General features: G+C 40.8%; 1 protein-coding gene across 4 annotated transcripts in view; it reads right to left on the minus strand.

Annotated features, from left to right (window-relative positions):
- CNTN6 (contactin 6) overlaps positions 1-17589 on the minus strand; it is a 230795-nt gene that overhangs the window by 69861 nt on the left and 143345 nt on the right. For 3 of the 4 annotated variants that reach the window (XM_030570683.1, XM_030570685.1, XM_030570684.1), the window contains one exon: positions 170-354. In XM_030570683.1, the coding sequence (XP_030426543.1) occupies positions 170-354 (185 nt within the window). Of the gene's footprint in view, positions 1-169; positions 355-10905; positions 10964-17589 lie in introns of all 4 variants that reach the window. The other variant, XM_030570686.1, reaches the window with a different exon arrangement.

Below are 17589 nucleotides of genomic sequence, written 5' to 3' on the forward strand. Positions count from 1 at the left end.
TTCAGAGGTCATTTCAAGCCTCAATCCTTTTATTAATCAGCTTAACCTGAAACTATATTCTTCACTGATATCTCCTTACAAGGGGCTAATGGACTTCATTATCTTTATCTTGCACAGAATATTTCCAAATGCTAACATACTCTATGTAAAAACAATTCAATTTGCTCACCATAGATTATTAGTTGACCTCTTGCAATGTTTCTTCCTCTAATGTTCCCTGCAATACATTCATAAAAACCTTCATCTTCCTGCTGAAAATCTGGGATTTCAAGGACTCCTTTGGATTTGTAGTGTTTGATTTTCCTTGCCAATGGGTGTCCATCACTCCTCTTCCAGCTAATACTGGGAACTGGACTAAATAATTATACTGCATTAGATGTGGGGATAGTTCAATCAATACATCAGAGAAAAGATAAAATATAATCTCTGAACAATAATTCCAGGGGGAAGAGGGAAGGGTTTTAAATAAAGTTTAAAAACACTCCCACATTTCTAAAATGTTTAATTAAAATGGTCTCCAAGGATGGGATTTTCAGAGGCATCCAAGTGACTTAGGAGCACAGATCCCATTGACAGGCAATTTGAATTGTGTTCCTAAGTCCCTTAAGTGCTTTTGAAAATTCCAGCCTCTGCCAATACTGCTTCACCCAGATCTGCTCAACTTTTAGGACCAAACCCTGCCGTCTGATACCAGAGAGAGAGCAGATTGAGGGAGGGGAAACCTTAGAAAGCTTGAAAGGGCAGCTAATCTTCATGCAAGAATCTGAATTATTGGTTGGTTTTCAGAACAAACAAAATGTCTGCATCATTTCAGATACTCGTTGCTAATCAGAATGATGAAACTTCAGACAGGAACACAAAGGAGGAATGAAGAGCCATAAATAAGGATATTAAAAGATGGAGTGAAGGGAGGGTACAAAAAAAGAGAAATGAGCAGAGAATGGGAAAAGAGCATGAGTGACTGAACCAGGAAGAAGGTAAAGAGACAAGGGAGAATATTTCCTTATTTCACATTTTAAAGCTTTTTATCGTTTCCATTTATGTTCGGATCAATATATTCTATATATGATAAAAATACTCAAGTGTGAACAAGGCTATAAATACATCTTGCGTTTCTGGTAATATCACAGACCCTACAAGCTTCACCTTCATGATTTATTGTGTCACCAGAACACTTTGAAATATTAATAGTCTTGCATTTCATGGTTGCCTTTCATGGTACTGAAAAGTAAAGTAAGCTGCTTTTCCATTGCAGAAGATCTGTTACTCTCGGAACAGCTTTTTGAAGAGGCTTTCACTGAATGTGGAGTGTTTTTTTTCCTGTGGCTAGTAATGTCATCAGAAAATATTCCGTGCTAAAATTTAGAATGGCAACAAATATATTTTGTGTAACTTGTATGTATGTTCCAAGGGAGCAGTAAGTATATGTCCTGATCCTACATGCTCATCTTCATTAGCAGATCTCTGCTCCTGCATAGAGCGTCATGATATGTCTGTACTGCTAATAAAACCTCACAGCAGGCTGACTCAGGATCATGGGGCTCAGGCTAAGGGGCTGTTTAACTGTGGTGTAGACATTAGTGCCTGGGCTGCAGCCCAAGCACTGGGAACCTCCCACCTCACAGGGAGGATCCTAGAGCTTAGACTCTGAGAGTCAGGGTCAGGGACCTGTATCAACTTGTAGAGCAGGAGCCACCATGTTTATGAGTCTGTATCTAATTATATTGAGAGAGAGGTCAAATGTTGTCTGTATGCAAATATAGTTATATAAGTAGGAAAAAACAAATATGCACAGAACAATTTACAGTTAAAGCACCATGAAATGTAATGAAAGACAAAATCATGCAAACCTCACTTGGTTTGGTTACCATTACAAACTCAAAACTCAGACCAGATGCACTGAAAACTTTGCAAATGTTTTCAGCAATCTAGTGCTGGCAGAAGTTGATAAATTGTGCTGCAGAAGGACTTCTAACCTAAGCTCCTTTCTGCCATATGAAACAGAAAAGTATAGCATCAAGACCAGAACTTTAGCAGCCTCTAAGAGCTATTAGAGAACTCAGTGATCTATCTATCTAGCTATCTTAGTATTTCATCATAACTATGCTGCCTACACATCCAGTGTCTGGTTATATGTAATTAATTCTTGGTCTGACTGTGGCATTTAACCACAGCCCTGATTCTAATCTGACCCCTCCAATGTACCTGAATAAGCTACTCTAAGTGAGACTGGGAAATGGCTGAGAGCTAGCTGAAGGAGTCTTAATTGAATTAAAACTAAGGTAATATCAGTAGCAAGGGGAAGCACCTGGAGGAAGCAACCAAGATTTTATCAGGGCCCACAATTAATGTGCTGTGTCCTCATTTCTTGTGCAGGTTTGTAACCTACAGGGCTTTTTGGGCCCCAAGTATCTTCTGGATGGTCAGATAGCAGTGGTTGTAAATTGATTAGTTTTATTACAAAGTAAAATGATTACTTTTATTATTTGTGGTTCTCCAGGAGGTTATACTCTCTTTTTTGCAGATGAAGACTTGCTCACTGTTATCCAGGGCTCTGCTTCTGTGCATTGGATTATTGCAAAACACACTTCTTAAGCTCATGTAAAAAATGCAGCTAGTGTGCAGAAAAGGCCTGTGCCTTAGTTATTGTGATCAAGATTACGAAAAAGATTAGTTGGAGTGGATGTTACTATAGATTGACTGAGGTCATTGATAAAAGGCAGGAGAACACAGTAGGCTTTTAAAAATGATATTGCATATTAAACAATGGATGAATTGCTAAACTTTTTAAAACTGTATCTTCTGGGGTGGGGGTTAGCTGGCAAAAAAGATGAGAAAATAGGAACCATTGAGGGGGAGGGCAGAAAAAGACAAAAAAAGAAACAACAATTAAGTGGATTCACTCATACTTTGTTATCCAGAAATGATTATTTAAAGATTTCCTACCCTGTTCCTGGTTTGTTTTATCTTAGCAATCACTATTCATGAATAAGGAAAGTCTTCAGCAGACACCAAGGCCAGAGGCAGGGCTCTGTGGAAAAATGCCTCTTCAGTCAATCTGTGAACTCAGATTTAGCAAGGCCTGAGCTGAAGGTGTCCTCCTGTTTTCCTTATACATACCAGATCCTTATAATTACTTCCTTGGGGATCTTTCAAGACAAAATCTCCTCCTCTTTTCTTCCCCTTTTCCTTTGTACCAATGTGATTGAAATACATTTCTCCTCTGTTGTGAACAATTACAGGATGACAGAAGTAAAAGTCAGCATTTGGCTCATCAACTTTGCTTTGTTTAAATTAGTAATTGCAATAAATACTCAACAGTACTTTGTTCTCTCATTGCAGAGGCTTAGACCGAGGGAATGGCCTAGTTTCATCAAAAGAGAGAATTCATTTGTGAGAACAGCAGCTCCAGCAGACCTTCTCCAACCCAAATTATAGGTTAAATGATTGCTGTTGCAGTCTATAGTAGGATCAGTGTTTCTATTATGTGCCTATCATACATAAATAGAATCTGCATTATCTGGGCTGTTTGAGAAGGTTTGCATTTTTCCATTGGCTTTTTCTAGTAACTCAGTACTCATTACTCATTAGAATGGGCTCTCCATGTCTTCAATCACTATTTTTTTTTTGCACAAGGCAGCTTTTTATCTAGTTTCTACAGATTTAAATGACACCCTGTTACCAATGAGCTTCTATTCATTACAGTAGAACCTCTTAGTAGCAACCTATTACAGTGGGCCAAATGAAACATTTTGACTAAGGGGAGGAACAAAAGGAAACACTGAATGGATTTAAAATGGGTAAATTAAAATTCACCTTAACAAAGAGAGAGTAATTTTTTTCTGCTAGTCACTTTTATTAAAAGTCAGTGCTTTAAGGAGCTTAAGAGTTGATAAACACACACAAAAATTGTCCAAATGCCAATCTTGGACCTTTATAATGGGAAGTTTTTTCTAAGGGAGGATTTGTGTTCACAGTCGGGCTTCTCCATCATAATAGGAGGTCGGTCCTACACACATAAATGTTTCTCCTTCCCCGCCTGCCCCAGAAATCAGATATCCACTCCAAAGGCTCAGCCTTTTCTCCAGTTCCCATCTGGATTTAAATCTCGACTGTGCAGTGGTGTGCAGGGAGCTTCAATGGAACTGGTCTTCCTCGTACACAGTGGGTTCACAAGGTATGCATCCCTTATGTTGGCTCCCCAAAGTCCTGTCCCTCTACTTTTAACCCAGCGTCCCACTATCTCCGACACATACAGTTGCACTAGCTCTGCTGCAAACAGGCCATCCACAAGAAAACGGGCAATATTTGTTCCTCTATCAACAATCAAATCATGTACCTTTGCTTTCATTTAATACATAACAATAAACAGACTAAATTAAGTAATTGTTTAGGATTGGATAGATTTGTAATGACTAAGAACAATGAGGACAATTTTAAAAAGTATTGTACTTCACAGACAGGAAAGCCTCATTCTTTTCTTCCTAAATAAGAAAACACAGTATATAAATGTGTGCACGTCTGTGAATATAAATCTATAGTTTGTTTCAGAGCTCCAGAGCACCTAGGGACACTGGGCACAGCTACTACTTTTATTCAAATTCTACAGCACAGATCGCAGAGTTACAAATCCATAAGTTACTAAATTAGATAGAAAAGAAGACAAAAATATTTTATTTGGGGGGGATAAGTCTTATCACACAGGGCCTCAATTTAATGTGTTTGTAATGTTATAATCTGCACCAATAGGAAAGTTCCATCTCATCACGAAATGAAGGCACATATAGCATAACAGCCAGTCGATCACACTGTATTTGCGTAGCATCTTTCATGCTGTGCATCTCAGGACACTTCACAATAAAATTAAATTGCAGTTTAGATAATTAAGACTATGCCTGGTTGAACAAATGCGACAAAGCAGAGATTTTAAAGCTGCTATAATGTCTGCATCAAATACTGACACACGAAAGAATTAAGATCCAAAGGGCATAATAATTAAAGGACTCAAGCTTCCAATCATTCTGCTTTATTACCTGGAGAGCAACTGAGGCTTCCATTGCTCTGCAAGAGATGTTTGGTCAGATACGTGACAAGAATCAAGTGATCCACATCAAGCAGTTTAACAGGGAGATGGAGATGATCCCCCTGGAGCATGTAACTGATGATGTAATGCTAAGAATTGGTTGTCTCTAGCAGTTAATGTGTGGAGCATCAGCCAAAATATCCATTCCCTGAATCAGGAGTATGGACTGGAAATTATCCAACCCATTTTTAGCATATTAGAACTGGAGAATATCATTTAAAAAAGATTGGAAACCTTCTAGTGGTCCTCTCTGTCTTCTATTTCAGTAGCCACCAGATCCTAGCAGAGTACCAGTGTTTAGAGTTAGCTAGACCTTATTTGTTTGTATATAGTTAGTATGCATGTTTGGAAAGTATAGGCAATGCTATCTCTGTCCAAAAAGCTTGGCAAGATGATGGGGGGGGCATACTAAGTGTTCTGGATTATGAGTCAAAGGACCTGAGCTATATGGACTCCATGTATGTGTTTGTAAGTTCTCTGATCCAGCAATGGTCATATGCCCAGGCTCCCAAAAGGATTATTCCTGAGCTAATCTGTATGGGGAATGCCTATGAACAGGGTTACTCCTAGTCAGAATACAAGTGACTTTTGCATTTGCAGCATGTATGCCTGTTTTGGGAGCCATTTTGTTTATTTTCACAGCAAGTAAGCATGCTCCTATTCCCATTTGGCCCAGGTGAGAGGGAAAAAGCATTTCTGGAAAGGTGTCTCATTTTGGAAGTTCCCTCATTTTATCAAAAACATAAATATTAAAATGCTTTTTAAAAACTCAAAATCAAACCAAAACTATTTTTGACATTTAGTTTTGCTAAAAAAAAATGAAACATTTTTGTTTCAGTTTGAGACTGAAATGATTCCCCCCACCTCCTCCATTTGTTTGTTCAGCTATCAAACTGAAATTAGGTGAAGGTTCCTAACTATTAAAGGAGTGAAGCTCTGGAAGAGCCTTCCAAAGGGAAGAATGGGGACAAAAAACCTAACTTGTTTTAAAACTAAGCTTGATAAATTTATAAAAGGGATGGTATGATGGGACTATAATAACATATGGCCCATCCATGTCCACTATTATTAAATATCTCCAACAGCTGGAGGTGGGACAATAGAGCAGGAGGGCTCTGAGCTGCTAAAGAGAATTCTTTCCCAGGTGTTTGGCAGATGGGTTTTGCCCACATGCCCAGGGTCTAACTGATGACCATATTTGGAGTTAAGGAGGAATTTTATCCCATGTCAGATTGTTAGAGATCCTGGGTAGCTTCTGCCTTCCTTTGCAATGTGGGGCCTGGGTCATTGCTCATTTAAACTAGAGTAAATGGTGGATCTTCTGTACCGTGAAGTCTTCATGTCAAGATTTGAGAACTTCAGTAACTCAACCAGAGGCTCTAGCCTACTATGGGAGTGGATGGGTGAGGTTCTGTGGGCTGTGGTGTGCAGGAGGTCAGACTTGATGATCATGATGGTCCCTTTTGGTGTTAGAGGCAATGAGTCTGATCCTTTATTGCAGTAAACCCCTTCAAAAGCATAATGAAAGTAATAATATCTAGCACTGTTGATACAGTTAAATCCAAAATGTGACCTTTAATGTCGCATGGAAGTAATGTTCTTCAGTGGAATGAACAGAAGGCTGGAACTCAGAAGTTTAGATCCCAAGTTCTGCCACTGAGTTGCTGTGTGGCCAAGGAAATTTAGTCAAGTAACTCTTCTGAATTTCAGTCTCTCACTGTGTAAAATGATGAAACTAAAGCACATTTAATTGCTTCATTTGTCCTATTCGGCTCACCCTTCTAGTTAATCATAAATGTAACTGCTATTCATCTGATGGTGATGCATGATACTTGTGTCCTCCAACCCACCCAGTCACCCAATAGTTTCAATACTAATTTATTTTCCATCTAAAAGTCAAAGGTTTCTTCATGGTCTGGGGAAGCTATATGCAGAGTCTTGGTGTATTCTCCAGAATACGATTCACTGTCAGTAGATGATCCATGATTTGAAAATTACTTTTGAATTCTGCCTGCTCCATGCTTGATGCAAATTGAAAGATACTCCATTCATCACTAATTATGGGGTCCTTCATGCTTGTTTTATCATTTGATATTAATGTTGTTTTTCAGCTTGGAGGTATATTCCTGTCCTTCAAATATTTTATGAACAGCTAACTTACATGCAGCTCCTCCATCCACCGGGACACTATCTCAACTAAGTTAATCTAATATTGATGCTCTGTTCACCTTCACTTTCTTGGCAATTCAACTTGCTGATTTCTGAGATCTCTTGTGACAAAAAATTGCTTTCTTCTTGGCAGCCAAACTGCCAGTGAAGCAGAGTTCTGCAAGGATTTTTTCCCCCTAGTATAGTAACTGGTTATATCTATTAGAGTCCAAGACACAGGAACCTTTGTAGAAGTTGGAGGGGGAGAGGTGAGGCCAAAGTACCCCTTCTCTCTGTGAAGGGTGGCTGCTCTGGTACCTTTCACCCAGCAGTCCCTGCTGAGTGAAAGGTATAATTGCACATCCTCAGCAAAATCTATTATTCTGCTGGATGGAAAAAAAATCTGCAGGGGACAAATTGGGGGAGGGGCAAGTTCCAGCGCCAGTGATTAGTCAAATAATGTAAGAGAGAGAGGAAGCTAAATGTATCCTTTGATCTTCAACTTTCCAGAACCATCCAACCAAAAGATAGTCGTCACTATTTTCACTTATAACTAGAGATAGACAAACAGTTTTTGATAAAATAAAACCTCTTTCTAGGTCTTTTGTCATTTCTAATTCCCACTGTTACCTAAAGTTTTTAATCCTGCTGTAATAGATAATAATAATCGAGACAGTTTCAGGCTACAGTTACACTGTTTACACAAAGAGTAAGTCCATGGACATCATTGGACGTACCTTGCATTTACATCAATCTAACACCAATCCATCGCTATCCCTCTTCTTAATGTATTATCATTCCTTGTATATATAATAATAAATAAAATACCACCTTAATTATCTTGATCTAAACTATTATGACATTTTTTCTTCAATTGCCTTTACTAAGGCAAATAAAACCAAATCAAGACTAATGGATTTTGAAGTCACAAAATATTAAGTCCATTAATCACAATTAATGGTAAAATATTCTTTCTAGTACTGACATTTTATTATGCAGCTGTACTTATTACCTGAACTTTTTCTTCTGTTTCTTGCCTGACATTGCAGCTGTTCAACAAGAGACTTTACCTCTGGAGGCAGAAAAATTCCAGTGAACCCTAGTCCTACCCCCAGGCTTCCTCCCAAGTCCTTTAGTTTTTAAAATCACTGGATGAATTTTATCTCTATTATTAGTTTCTGGCAGATTTCGGTAACTGAAATTTTCTACATGGTATTGTTTTCTCACTCTCCATTATTATATATGTGGCACCCACTAGAGTTAAGGGTCAACATTTCAGCCATAATCTCCTTTTTATATATTTATACCTATATTCATTTTGCCATCTGTAATAAACATATAATGATTACAGTGCCCCAAAGTGTTACCAAACAACTAAAAAGCCATAGCGTAGAGGCTAAGATCTTTATCTAACACCATTTTTGGGCTATTTCTTAACAGCTCCAGTGCTAGTATTGAAAAGCTACAAAGAAAAAAATGAAATTAGAAATTAATGTGATATTTATTAGCATTCTGGGGATTGGAAATGTTTGTTCTTTACTGTTATTTGCAGCACTATGCCATAAGAATTACCTGAGGTTCCAATCATTGTTATACGAGTTTACATGCTATGTCCAGGGTGTAGGAAATATTGTAGCGAGGAAAAGATATATTTAAAAAGTCAATATTCTTTTAGAAAGAAATGTTAGATCACTGCATATAAGCAAAAAGAAACATTTGGCAAGAGAAGTCTAATCATAGAACTGCCAATAAGTCAATAGCTTCATTCTTATTGCGATTTAGAATCCATCAAAATGGTGTGAATACAATGGGATGGCTAAGAACAAAAGACTCAGGAGTCAGAAAATACGAACAATCTTTACAGTTCAATCTTAACTGATGCTCTTCTATGTTAGAGCGCCAAGGTGTTTTGTGAGCTGCAGTCAGTGGTGTGGTTTTATATTCCGGAAAAGGAAAAGTGTTTCTCTAAACACCGTGGAAGTACTTTCATTTAAGGCTTTTGGAGCGCAAGAACACAGCAGGTTGTCTATAACCAGCTTAGATGTGAAAGATCTCTGTAATACAGAGCACAAAGACATTGACAGCTGATGGCATTGGCCAACCCAAGTGGACTAACAGTATGCATATATATGAGTGAATAATGGGAATGCAGTTCTGAAGCCCAAGTGAGACAAAACTTCCTAACATCTGAGCTATATAAGAAGTGGTATTTAAAAATTGTTGAGCCGATATATATAAACAATACTAAGCATCAGGTTTTTTTTTAAAGTATTTAGGCTCCTGTACACACCTTGTGAGATTTTCAAAAGAACCTATGCTTAGAGGTATGCTAAGTGATTGTTTGGTTTGCTAACAGTTCCAGAAAAAAAAATGTTTCAGGTTGACCTGTAATAAACATTTTTTTGAAATTATTGGCAAACAAGTTGAAAAAAAAATGTTGGAGTGAACTATATATTTTGTTAGACCTGAAATGAAATGCTTTATTTTCACGTAGAGGTTTTAAAATGTGTATATTTTTAAATAAAAAGAAAAGAAAATTTGAAAAGGAAGTCATTTTGAATAGAAAAGACAAAGCATTTTCTTTATAAAATGTTGACATAGCACATTTTAATTTTTTTAGGAGTTGTTTATTTGTTTGTTTGTTTATTTATTTTGGTGAGGGTTAAATTCAGCAAATTTAACGCAAGTTCATTAAATATTTGGTTGACCTAAATCTGCAGTTTTTGTCAAGAAAAGAGGAGAATTTAGTCAAAAAATGTTGCCCATCTCTACATAGGTGACTAACTTCAGTTCAAATCAGTGGGAGTTAGGAACCCTGATGCTTTTGAAAATTCCTTTAATAATATGGCCCTATGTAACCTGCTTAAGAATGATGCACATACTATACTTTTTTTCCTGCTGTACTCATACATGCCTGTCAGCTCTGGAATAATGTCTTTTCACATATTCACATGCTGGTACAAATGTGGTGCATGGTTGAATTCAATTTAAAAATATCAAGGACTGCATAAAGGAAGAGAGAGTCTATTTGTTCTATAGCAAATCTGTAATGGAAAAATTTTCCTAAAACTCCATTACACAGATTTGAACACCAAACAGCACCCATCCAATACACACTTGTTCCACTAAGAACATATTATCAGTACGATATCAATGGTATCCATATTTATTTATTTATTATTGTTCAATAGTCACTGGTACTTACTGAATGTACCCCAAAGATACCATACTAGCACCAATATCAGCTGTGATTAAATATGTGGAGTAGCAGAAGCTGCTTTGAACAACTCTAACTTGCTCCCTGTTTTAAACATAACTCAGAGAGTACCATAGTGTTTAATGGATTTGGCCTTAGCCGCACATCCTTTTGGATAGTCAGATCATGTTCACTTTTTTTACAGAGTGCCCAAAATGTGATCAAGCCACATGCACCACATTATTATGCCCCTCTTGAGCTTCCTGAAATAAAATGGCAACATTCTTTTTTAGTGTGTAATTTATATGCCTTTTGAGATGTCTCCATGTAGCCTGTATCTCCTTCTGTCGTATGTTCACCATACATCTGATGACTCATACTTAAACCTTTGAAATGTAAAGCCAACACTGACTCACCCATTCTTTCTTAAGTCAAGGCTTTAAATGTGTATAACTGTAAGTATATAAAGCAAACTCACAGTATTTCAGAGGAATGTTGGAAGAGATCTTGAGTGCTTGATCGGGATGTTTGTCTTCCTTGGACATGGAGATTAATGGAGATTAAGATTAGAAAAACAAATCAACTGCAGTTTCCTGCAGTTCATAGATTTTAAGGCCAGACAGGACCTTTAGATGATCCAGTCTGTCCTCCTGTATAACACAGGCCATAGAATTTCATCCTGTTATCCCTTTATTGAGCCAAATAACTTGTGTCTGATGAAAGCATATCATTATAGTGGGGTGAGCGTTGATGGCCAATCTAAGAAGAGATTCACTACAGTGTATAGCAAATTCCCATTACATGTTTTTATTCCCCAAAATGTATTTGTCACAGTAGATACAGTCAATTCAATGCGATTTAATAAATACTGTTCTTAGAAAGACCCAAATTGTAGCTAAAAGGACCAATAATCCCTCAGAAGAACTGTACGCCCAGCAATATTTGAAGTATTATAAGAAGGGGACATAACACCTTTCCCACCTCTAAGCAGTTCCAGTTTATCTGTAATTATCCTTTACAAATGTCAGTTAATTGTTTTTAATATTCAAAACAGGAACATGTTTTTTATTTGAAAATGCCTAATAATCATGCAACAAGATACCTTAGAAACTGGCCAGATCCTCAGTGGGTGTAAATCAGGATAGCCCCATTGACAATTCATTGAATTACACCAGCTGAGGATCTGGCTCACTCTATTGCTGATTGAGTGTCTTACTGCACAACATATTGTGAAGTATGAGGTAGAAAGTCAAGCTACTTCAACTACTTCTTTGGACAAGCACAATAGTTTCCTATAAATACTATGCCTAGAGGATATGGGCCAATCCTGATGGGTGCTGAGTACCTGTAATGCTGATGGACTATAATGTGAAGTTTGCTCCTTAGCACCTGTCATAAACAGATAGCTAAGGGTTAATGTCTCTTCCACCTGAAGCACCTGACCAGAGGACCAATCAGGAAACCGGATTTTTTCAACTCTGGGTGGAGGAAAGTTTGTGTCTGAGTCTTTGTTTTCTGTCTGCCTGCTTTCTCTGAGCTTTGGAGAAGTAGTTCTGTTTTCTAATCTTCTGTTTCTAAGTGTAAGGACAAAGAGATCAGATAGTAAGTTATATGGTTTCTTTTCTTTGGTATTTGCATGAATATAAGTGCTGGAGTGCTTTGATTTGTATTCTTTTTGAATAAGGCTGTTTATTCAATATTCTTTTAAGCAATCGACCCTGTGTTGTGTCACCTTAATACAGAGAGACCATTTGTATGTATTTTTTCTTTCTTTTTAAGACCTGTTGGAGTTTTTCTTTACTTCAGGGAAATTGAGTCTGTACTCACCAGGGAATTGGTGGGAGGAAGAAATCAGGGGAAATCTGTGTGCGTTGGATTTGCTAGCCTGATTTTGCATTCCCTCTGGGTGAATAGGAAAGTACTTTTTGTTTCCAGGACTGGGAACAGAGAGGGGGAGTCACTCTGTGTAGTTTCACAGAGCTTGTGTCTGTGTATCTCTCCAGGAGCACCTGGAGGGGGGAAGGGAAAAAGGATTATTTCCCTTTGTTGTGAGACTCAAGGGATTTGGGTCTTGGGGTCCCCAGGGAAGGTTTTTCAGGGGGACCAGAGTGCCCCAAAACACTCTAATTTTTTGGGTTGTGGCAGCAAGTACCAGGTCCAAGCTGGTAACTAAGCTTGGAGGTTTTCATGCTAACCCCCATATTTTGGACGCTAAGGTCCAAATCTGGGACTAAGGTTATGACATGGTGGCAGCGGTGGGATATAGACAGAATCCAAAAGCCAGTAGGAATATTATATTTTTCTCTTCTCTGCTAAGGGCTTTTTAGCAGAGAGAAACAGTTTGGTTTTAAAAGGGAACCAGAGAGAATTTTTTTTTCTGCTCTCTCTGGCAGTTTGTGGCTTGCATGTTAAGCAAGAAATCATTAAGGTGCTATCACGAGTCTTTTGTCACACAATAGCACTCCCATTGAGAGTCATTACCAGCACTATATAAATGCAAATAAAGTGGTTTTTCCGGTTTACTTAACATTGAAGATTAGCTAAAGGCACTGTTGCTAGGCAGACTTCAGGAGGCAACAGAGAACCTGCAGTTCAGAAGATAAACACCGGAGGGCACCCCAACACAAGAAAACAGGAACCATGTCTACCAAGACAAAAATGGAGGCTGAAGAACAAATCAGAGAAGCTGAACACAGGCGACAGCTGGAAATAAAACAAAAAGAGATGGAGATGAAAGAAAGAGAAGAACAGATCAGACAGGCAGCCTACCAAAGAGAACAGGCAGCCAAAGAGGCAGCACACAAAAGAAAACTAGAAGAAGAAGAGGTGGCCCACCGCCGAGAAATGGAAAAACACCAAAAAGAAATGGAAAAACAACAAAAAGAGAATGAAGAGAAGGAAAAACAGAGAAAACATGAACTGGACTTGGCAAAAGCTGGGCTGCATGTGCCAGCCAACCCTAACAACCCGGCGCCAATTATTGCTCCACAGCACAGGAAATTTCCCACCTACAAGGCAGGGGATGACACCGAGGCCTTCTTGGAAAATTTTGAAAGAGCTTGTCTTGGGTACAGCATCCCCGAAGACCAGTACATGGTAGAATTAAGGCCACAACTCAGTGGACCTTTAGCAGAGGTGGCAGCTGAAATGCCTAAGCAGCAAATGAATGACTATAAACTTTTTCAAACCAAGGCCAGATACAGAATGGGAATAACCCCAGATCATGCCCGTCGGCGCTTCAGAACCCAAAAGTGGAAACCAGAGGTGTCATTTCCCAAACACGCCTACTACATTGCAAAAAACTATGAGGCCTGGATAACAGGAAACAACGTTCAAACCTTGGAAGAACTGCACCTCCTCATACAAATGGAGCAGTTCTTGGATGGTGTTCCTGAAGACATCACACGGTACATACAAGATGGAAAACCCAAAGATCTCGCTGAGGCGGGGGAGATTGGAGCCAAATGGATGGAACTGGCAGAAAGCAAGAAAGCTACTGTCAAGGGGAACGATTACCCCAGGGGGCACACAGACCATAAACCCTACAACCGAGGACAGCCAAAGACCCCACATACAACCCAAGTAAAGCCACAGACGCCCTACTCTTCCACCTCACCAGTCTCCAGTAACTCACCTCAGCCCAGTGACCATCAGATGGAAGATGCTTCAAGTGTAATGAACTGGGACATATCAAGGCCAACTGTCCCAAGAACACCATGCGAGTGCAATTCATTACACCACCATCACCCCAAAGATCCCCAGGCCCGGATGCCTCTCAAATACCCTTGGAGTGAAGGGAAAATTTGAGAGTGGGCGGAAAGACGGTTACTGCGTGGAGAGACACGGGGGCACAAGTGTCAGCTATCCACCAATCCTTCGTTGACCCCAAATTCATCAACCCAAAGGCCAAAGTGACAATTTACCCCTTCATGTCACAAGCTGTAGACTTGCCTACAGCTCAACTGCCTGTCCAGTACAAAGGCTGGTCAGGAATGTGGACTTTTGCAGTCTATGACAATTATCCTATCCCCATGCTACTGGGGGAAGACTTGGCCAACCAGGTGAGGCGGGTCAAGAGAGTGGGAATGGTTACACCTAGCCAAACCAGGCAAGCTTCCAGACCCATTCCTGTTCCTGAGCCGTCCACAGAGGCCCCGTCTGTGTTACCAGAGACCCAGACAGAGGTAGTGGATCCAGATTCCATGCCAACCACTGAAACAGCCACAGCGCCTCCAGTCCCAGGCCCGGAACTGGAACAGCAACCAGCACCAGCAATTGCAACCCCATCTTCAAACTCAACGCCAGTGGGCGCCAGCGAGCCAGAACTGGCAGAAGCAACAGACAGCCATACCCAAAAGGCTCAGCCAGAGCCTGAAATACCCTCAGGTGCACCAGCGGAGAGCGGTTCACTAGCAACGGAAACAACCCCATCACCTACATCGCTTCCAGAGGGACCAAGCCCAAGTCCACAGTCTGAGGAAGAACTGGTGACCCCAGCCTCAAGGGAACAGTTCCAGACTGAGCAGGAAGCGGATGACAGCCTTCAGAAAGCTTGGGCGGCGGCACGGAGCACCCCACCGCCTCTCAGCTCTTCTAATCGATCCCGGTTTGTTATAGACCAAGGACTTTTATACAAGGAAATTCTTTCTGGTGGACACCGGGAAGAATGGCAGCCGCAAAAACAGTTGGTGGTTCCAACTAAGTACCGGGGGAAGCTCTTAAGCTTAGCCCATGATCATCCCAGTGGCCATGCTGGGGTGAACAGAACCAAAGACCGGTTGGGGAAGTCCTTCCACTGGGAGGGGATGGGCAAGGACGTTGCCAAGTATGTCCGGTCTTGTGAGGTATGCCAAAGAGTGGGAAAGCCTCAAGACCAGGTCAAGACCCCTCTCCAGCCACTCCCCATAATTGAGGTCCCATTTCAGCGAGTAGCTGTGGATATTCTGGGCCCTTTCCCAAAAAAGACGCCCAGAGGAAAGCAGTACGTACTGACTTTAGTGGACTTTGCTACCCGATGGCCAGAAGCAGTAGCTCTAGGCAACACCAGGGCTAACACTGTGTGCCTGGCCCTAACAGACATCTTTGCCAGGGTAGGTTGGCCCTCCGACATCCTTACAGATTCAGGGTCTAATTTCCTGGCAGGGACCATGGAAAAACTGTGGGAAACTCATGGGGTGAATCACTTGGTTGCCACCCCGGACCACCATCAAACCAATGGCCTGGTGGAAAGGTTCAATGGAACTTTGGGGGCCATGATACGAAAATTCATCAACGAATTCTCCAATAATTGGGACCTAGTGTTGCAGCAGTTGCTGTTTGCCTACAGGGCTGTACCACATCCCAGTTTAGGGTTTTCACCATTTGAACTTGTGTATGGTCACGAGGTTAAGGGGCCATTACAGTTGTTGAAGCAGCAATGGGAGGGGTTTACGCCTTCTCCAGGAACTAACATTCTGCACTTTGTAAGCAACCTACAAAGCACCCTCCGACACTCTTTAGCCCTTGCTAGAGAGAACCTAAAGGATGCTCAATAAGAGCAAAAGGCCTGGTATGACAGACATGCCAGAGAACGTTCCTTCAAGGTAGGAGACCAGGTTATGGTCTTGAAGGCGCAACAGGCCCATAAGATGGAAGCATCATGGGAAGGGCCATTCACGGTCCAAGAGCGCCTGCGAACTGTAAACTACCTCATAGCATTTCCCAATTCCTCACTAAAACCTAGAGTTTACCATGTTAATTCTCTCAAGCCTTTCTATTCCAGAGACTTACAGGTTTGTCAGTTTACAGTCCAGGGAGATGATGCTGAGTGGCCTGACGGTGTCTACTACGACGGGAAAAAAGACGGTGGCGTGGAAGAGGTGAACCTCTCAACCACCCTGGAACGTCTGCAGCGGCGACAAATCAAGGAGCTGTGCACTAGCTTCGCCCCATTGTTCTCAGCCACCCCAGGACGGACTGAACGGGCATACCACTCCATTGATACAGGTAATGCTCACCCAATCAGAACCCCACCCTACCGGGTGTCTCCTCATGCCCAAGCTGCTATAGAACGGGAGATCCAGAACATGCTACAGATGGGTATAATCCGCTCATCTACCAGTGCATGGGCATCTCCAGTGGTTCTGGTACCCAAACCAGATGGGGAAATACGCTTTTGCGTGGACTACCGTAAGCTAAATGCGGTAACTCGTCCGGACAACTATCCAATGCCACGCACTGATGAGCTATTGGAGAAGTTGGGACGTGCCCAGTTCATCACTACAATAGACTTAACCAAGGGGTACTGGCAAGTACCGCTAGAGGAACCTGCCAAGGAGAGGTCAGCATTTGTCACCCATGCGGGGGTGTATGAATTCAATGTCCTTCCTTTCGGCCTTCGAAATGCACCCGCCACCTTCCAGAGGCTGGTAGATGGCCTACTAGCTGGACTAGGAGAATTTGCAGTTGCTTACCTCGATGATGTGGCCATTTTTTCAGACTCCTGGCTCGAACACCTACTACACCTGGAAAAGGTCTTGAGCGCATCAGGCAGGCAGGACTCACTGTTAAGGCCAAAAAGTGTCAAATAGGCCAAAACAGAGTGACTTACCTGGGGCACCAAGTGGGTCGAGGAACCATAAACCCCCTACAGGCCAAGGTGGATGCTATCCAAAAGTGGCCTCACAAGAGATAATCAGCACCTCTCAACAGTAGTTATAAAGGGAACTGCAAAGGTCAGTGGCTCTATTTTGGAAGGTTCCTTGGCATGCATTCAGGTTCAATCCATATGGGTTCATCTCAAGTTTTGTTCTGAGATGTGAATTTAAACACAAAATTTGGTTTCACATAGTATTTGACATGATCTTGATACAAAACTGCAAATCAGCCCAAGATTGTTCTGAATTAAGGGTTGGGTTTTCTTTCAAGGTTTAGACAGCTTGGTAAACCTTTCAGTGAACGCAGTCTCAGTTTTGAGTTTGTAACAAACCGGCCACTACGTCAGCTTCAGATTTTTGTTTGTTTGCTGGCTTGCATCATTGTGAATATTTAACACAGAAACAATAATAAACCAGAATAAAAGTTGTTTTTTTAAAATGACCTATCTAGGTATTTTTGACATTTGAATGACAACCAATCAAAAAATGACCGAGCATTCTAAAGATATTCACAACTCACTGTGAAT

This window comes from Gopherus evgoodei, chromosome 7, assembly GCF_007399415.2.
Source record: "Gopherus evgoodei ecotype Sinaloan lineage chromosome 7, rGopEvg1_v1.p, whole genome shotgun sequence".
Classification (NCBI taxonomy): domain Eukaryota; kingdom Metazoa; phylum Chordata; order Testudines; family Testudinidae; genus Gopherus; species Gopherus evgoodei.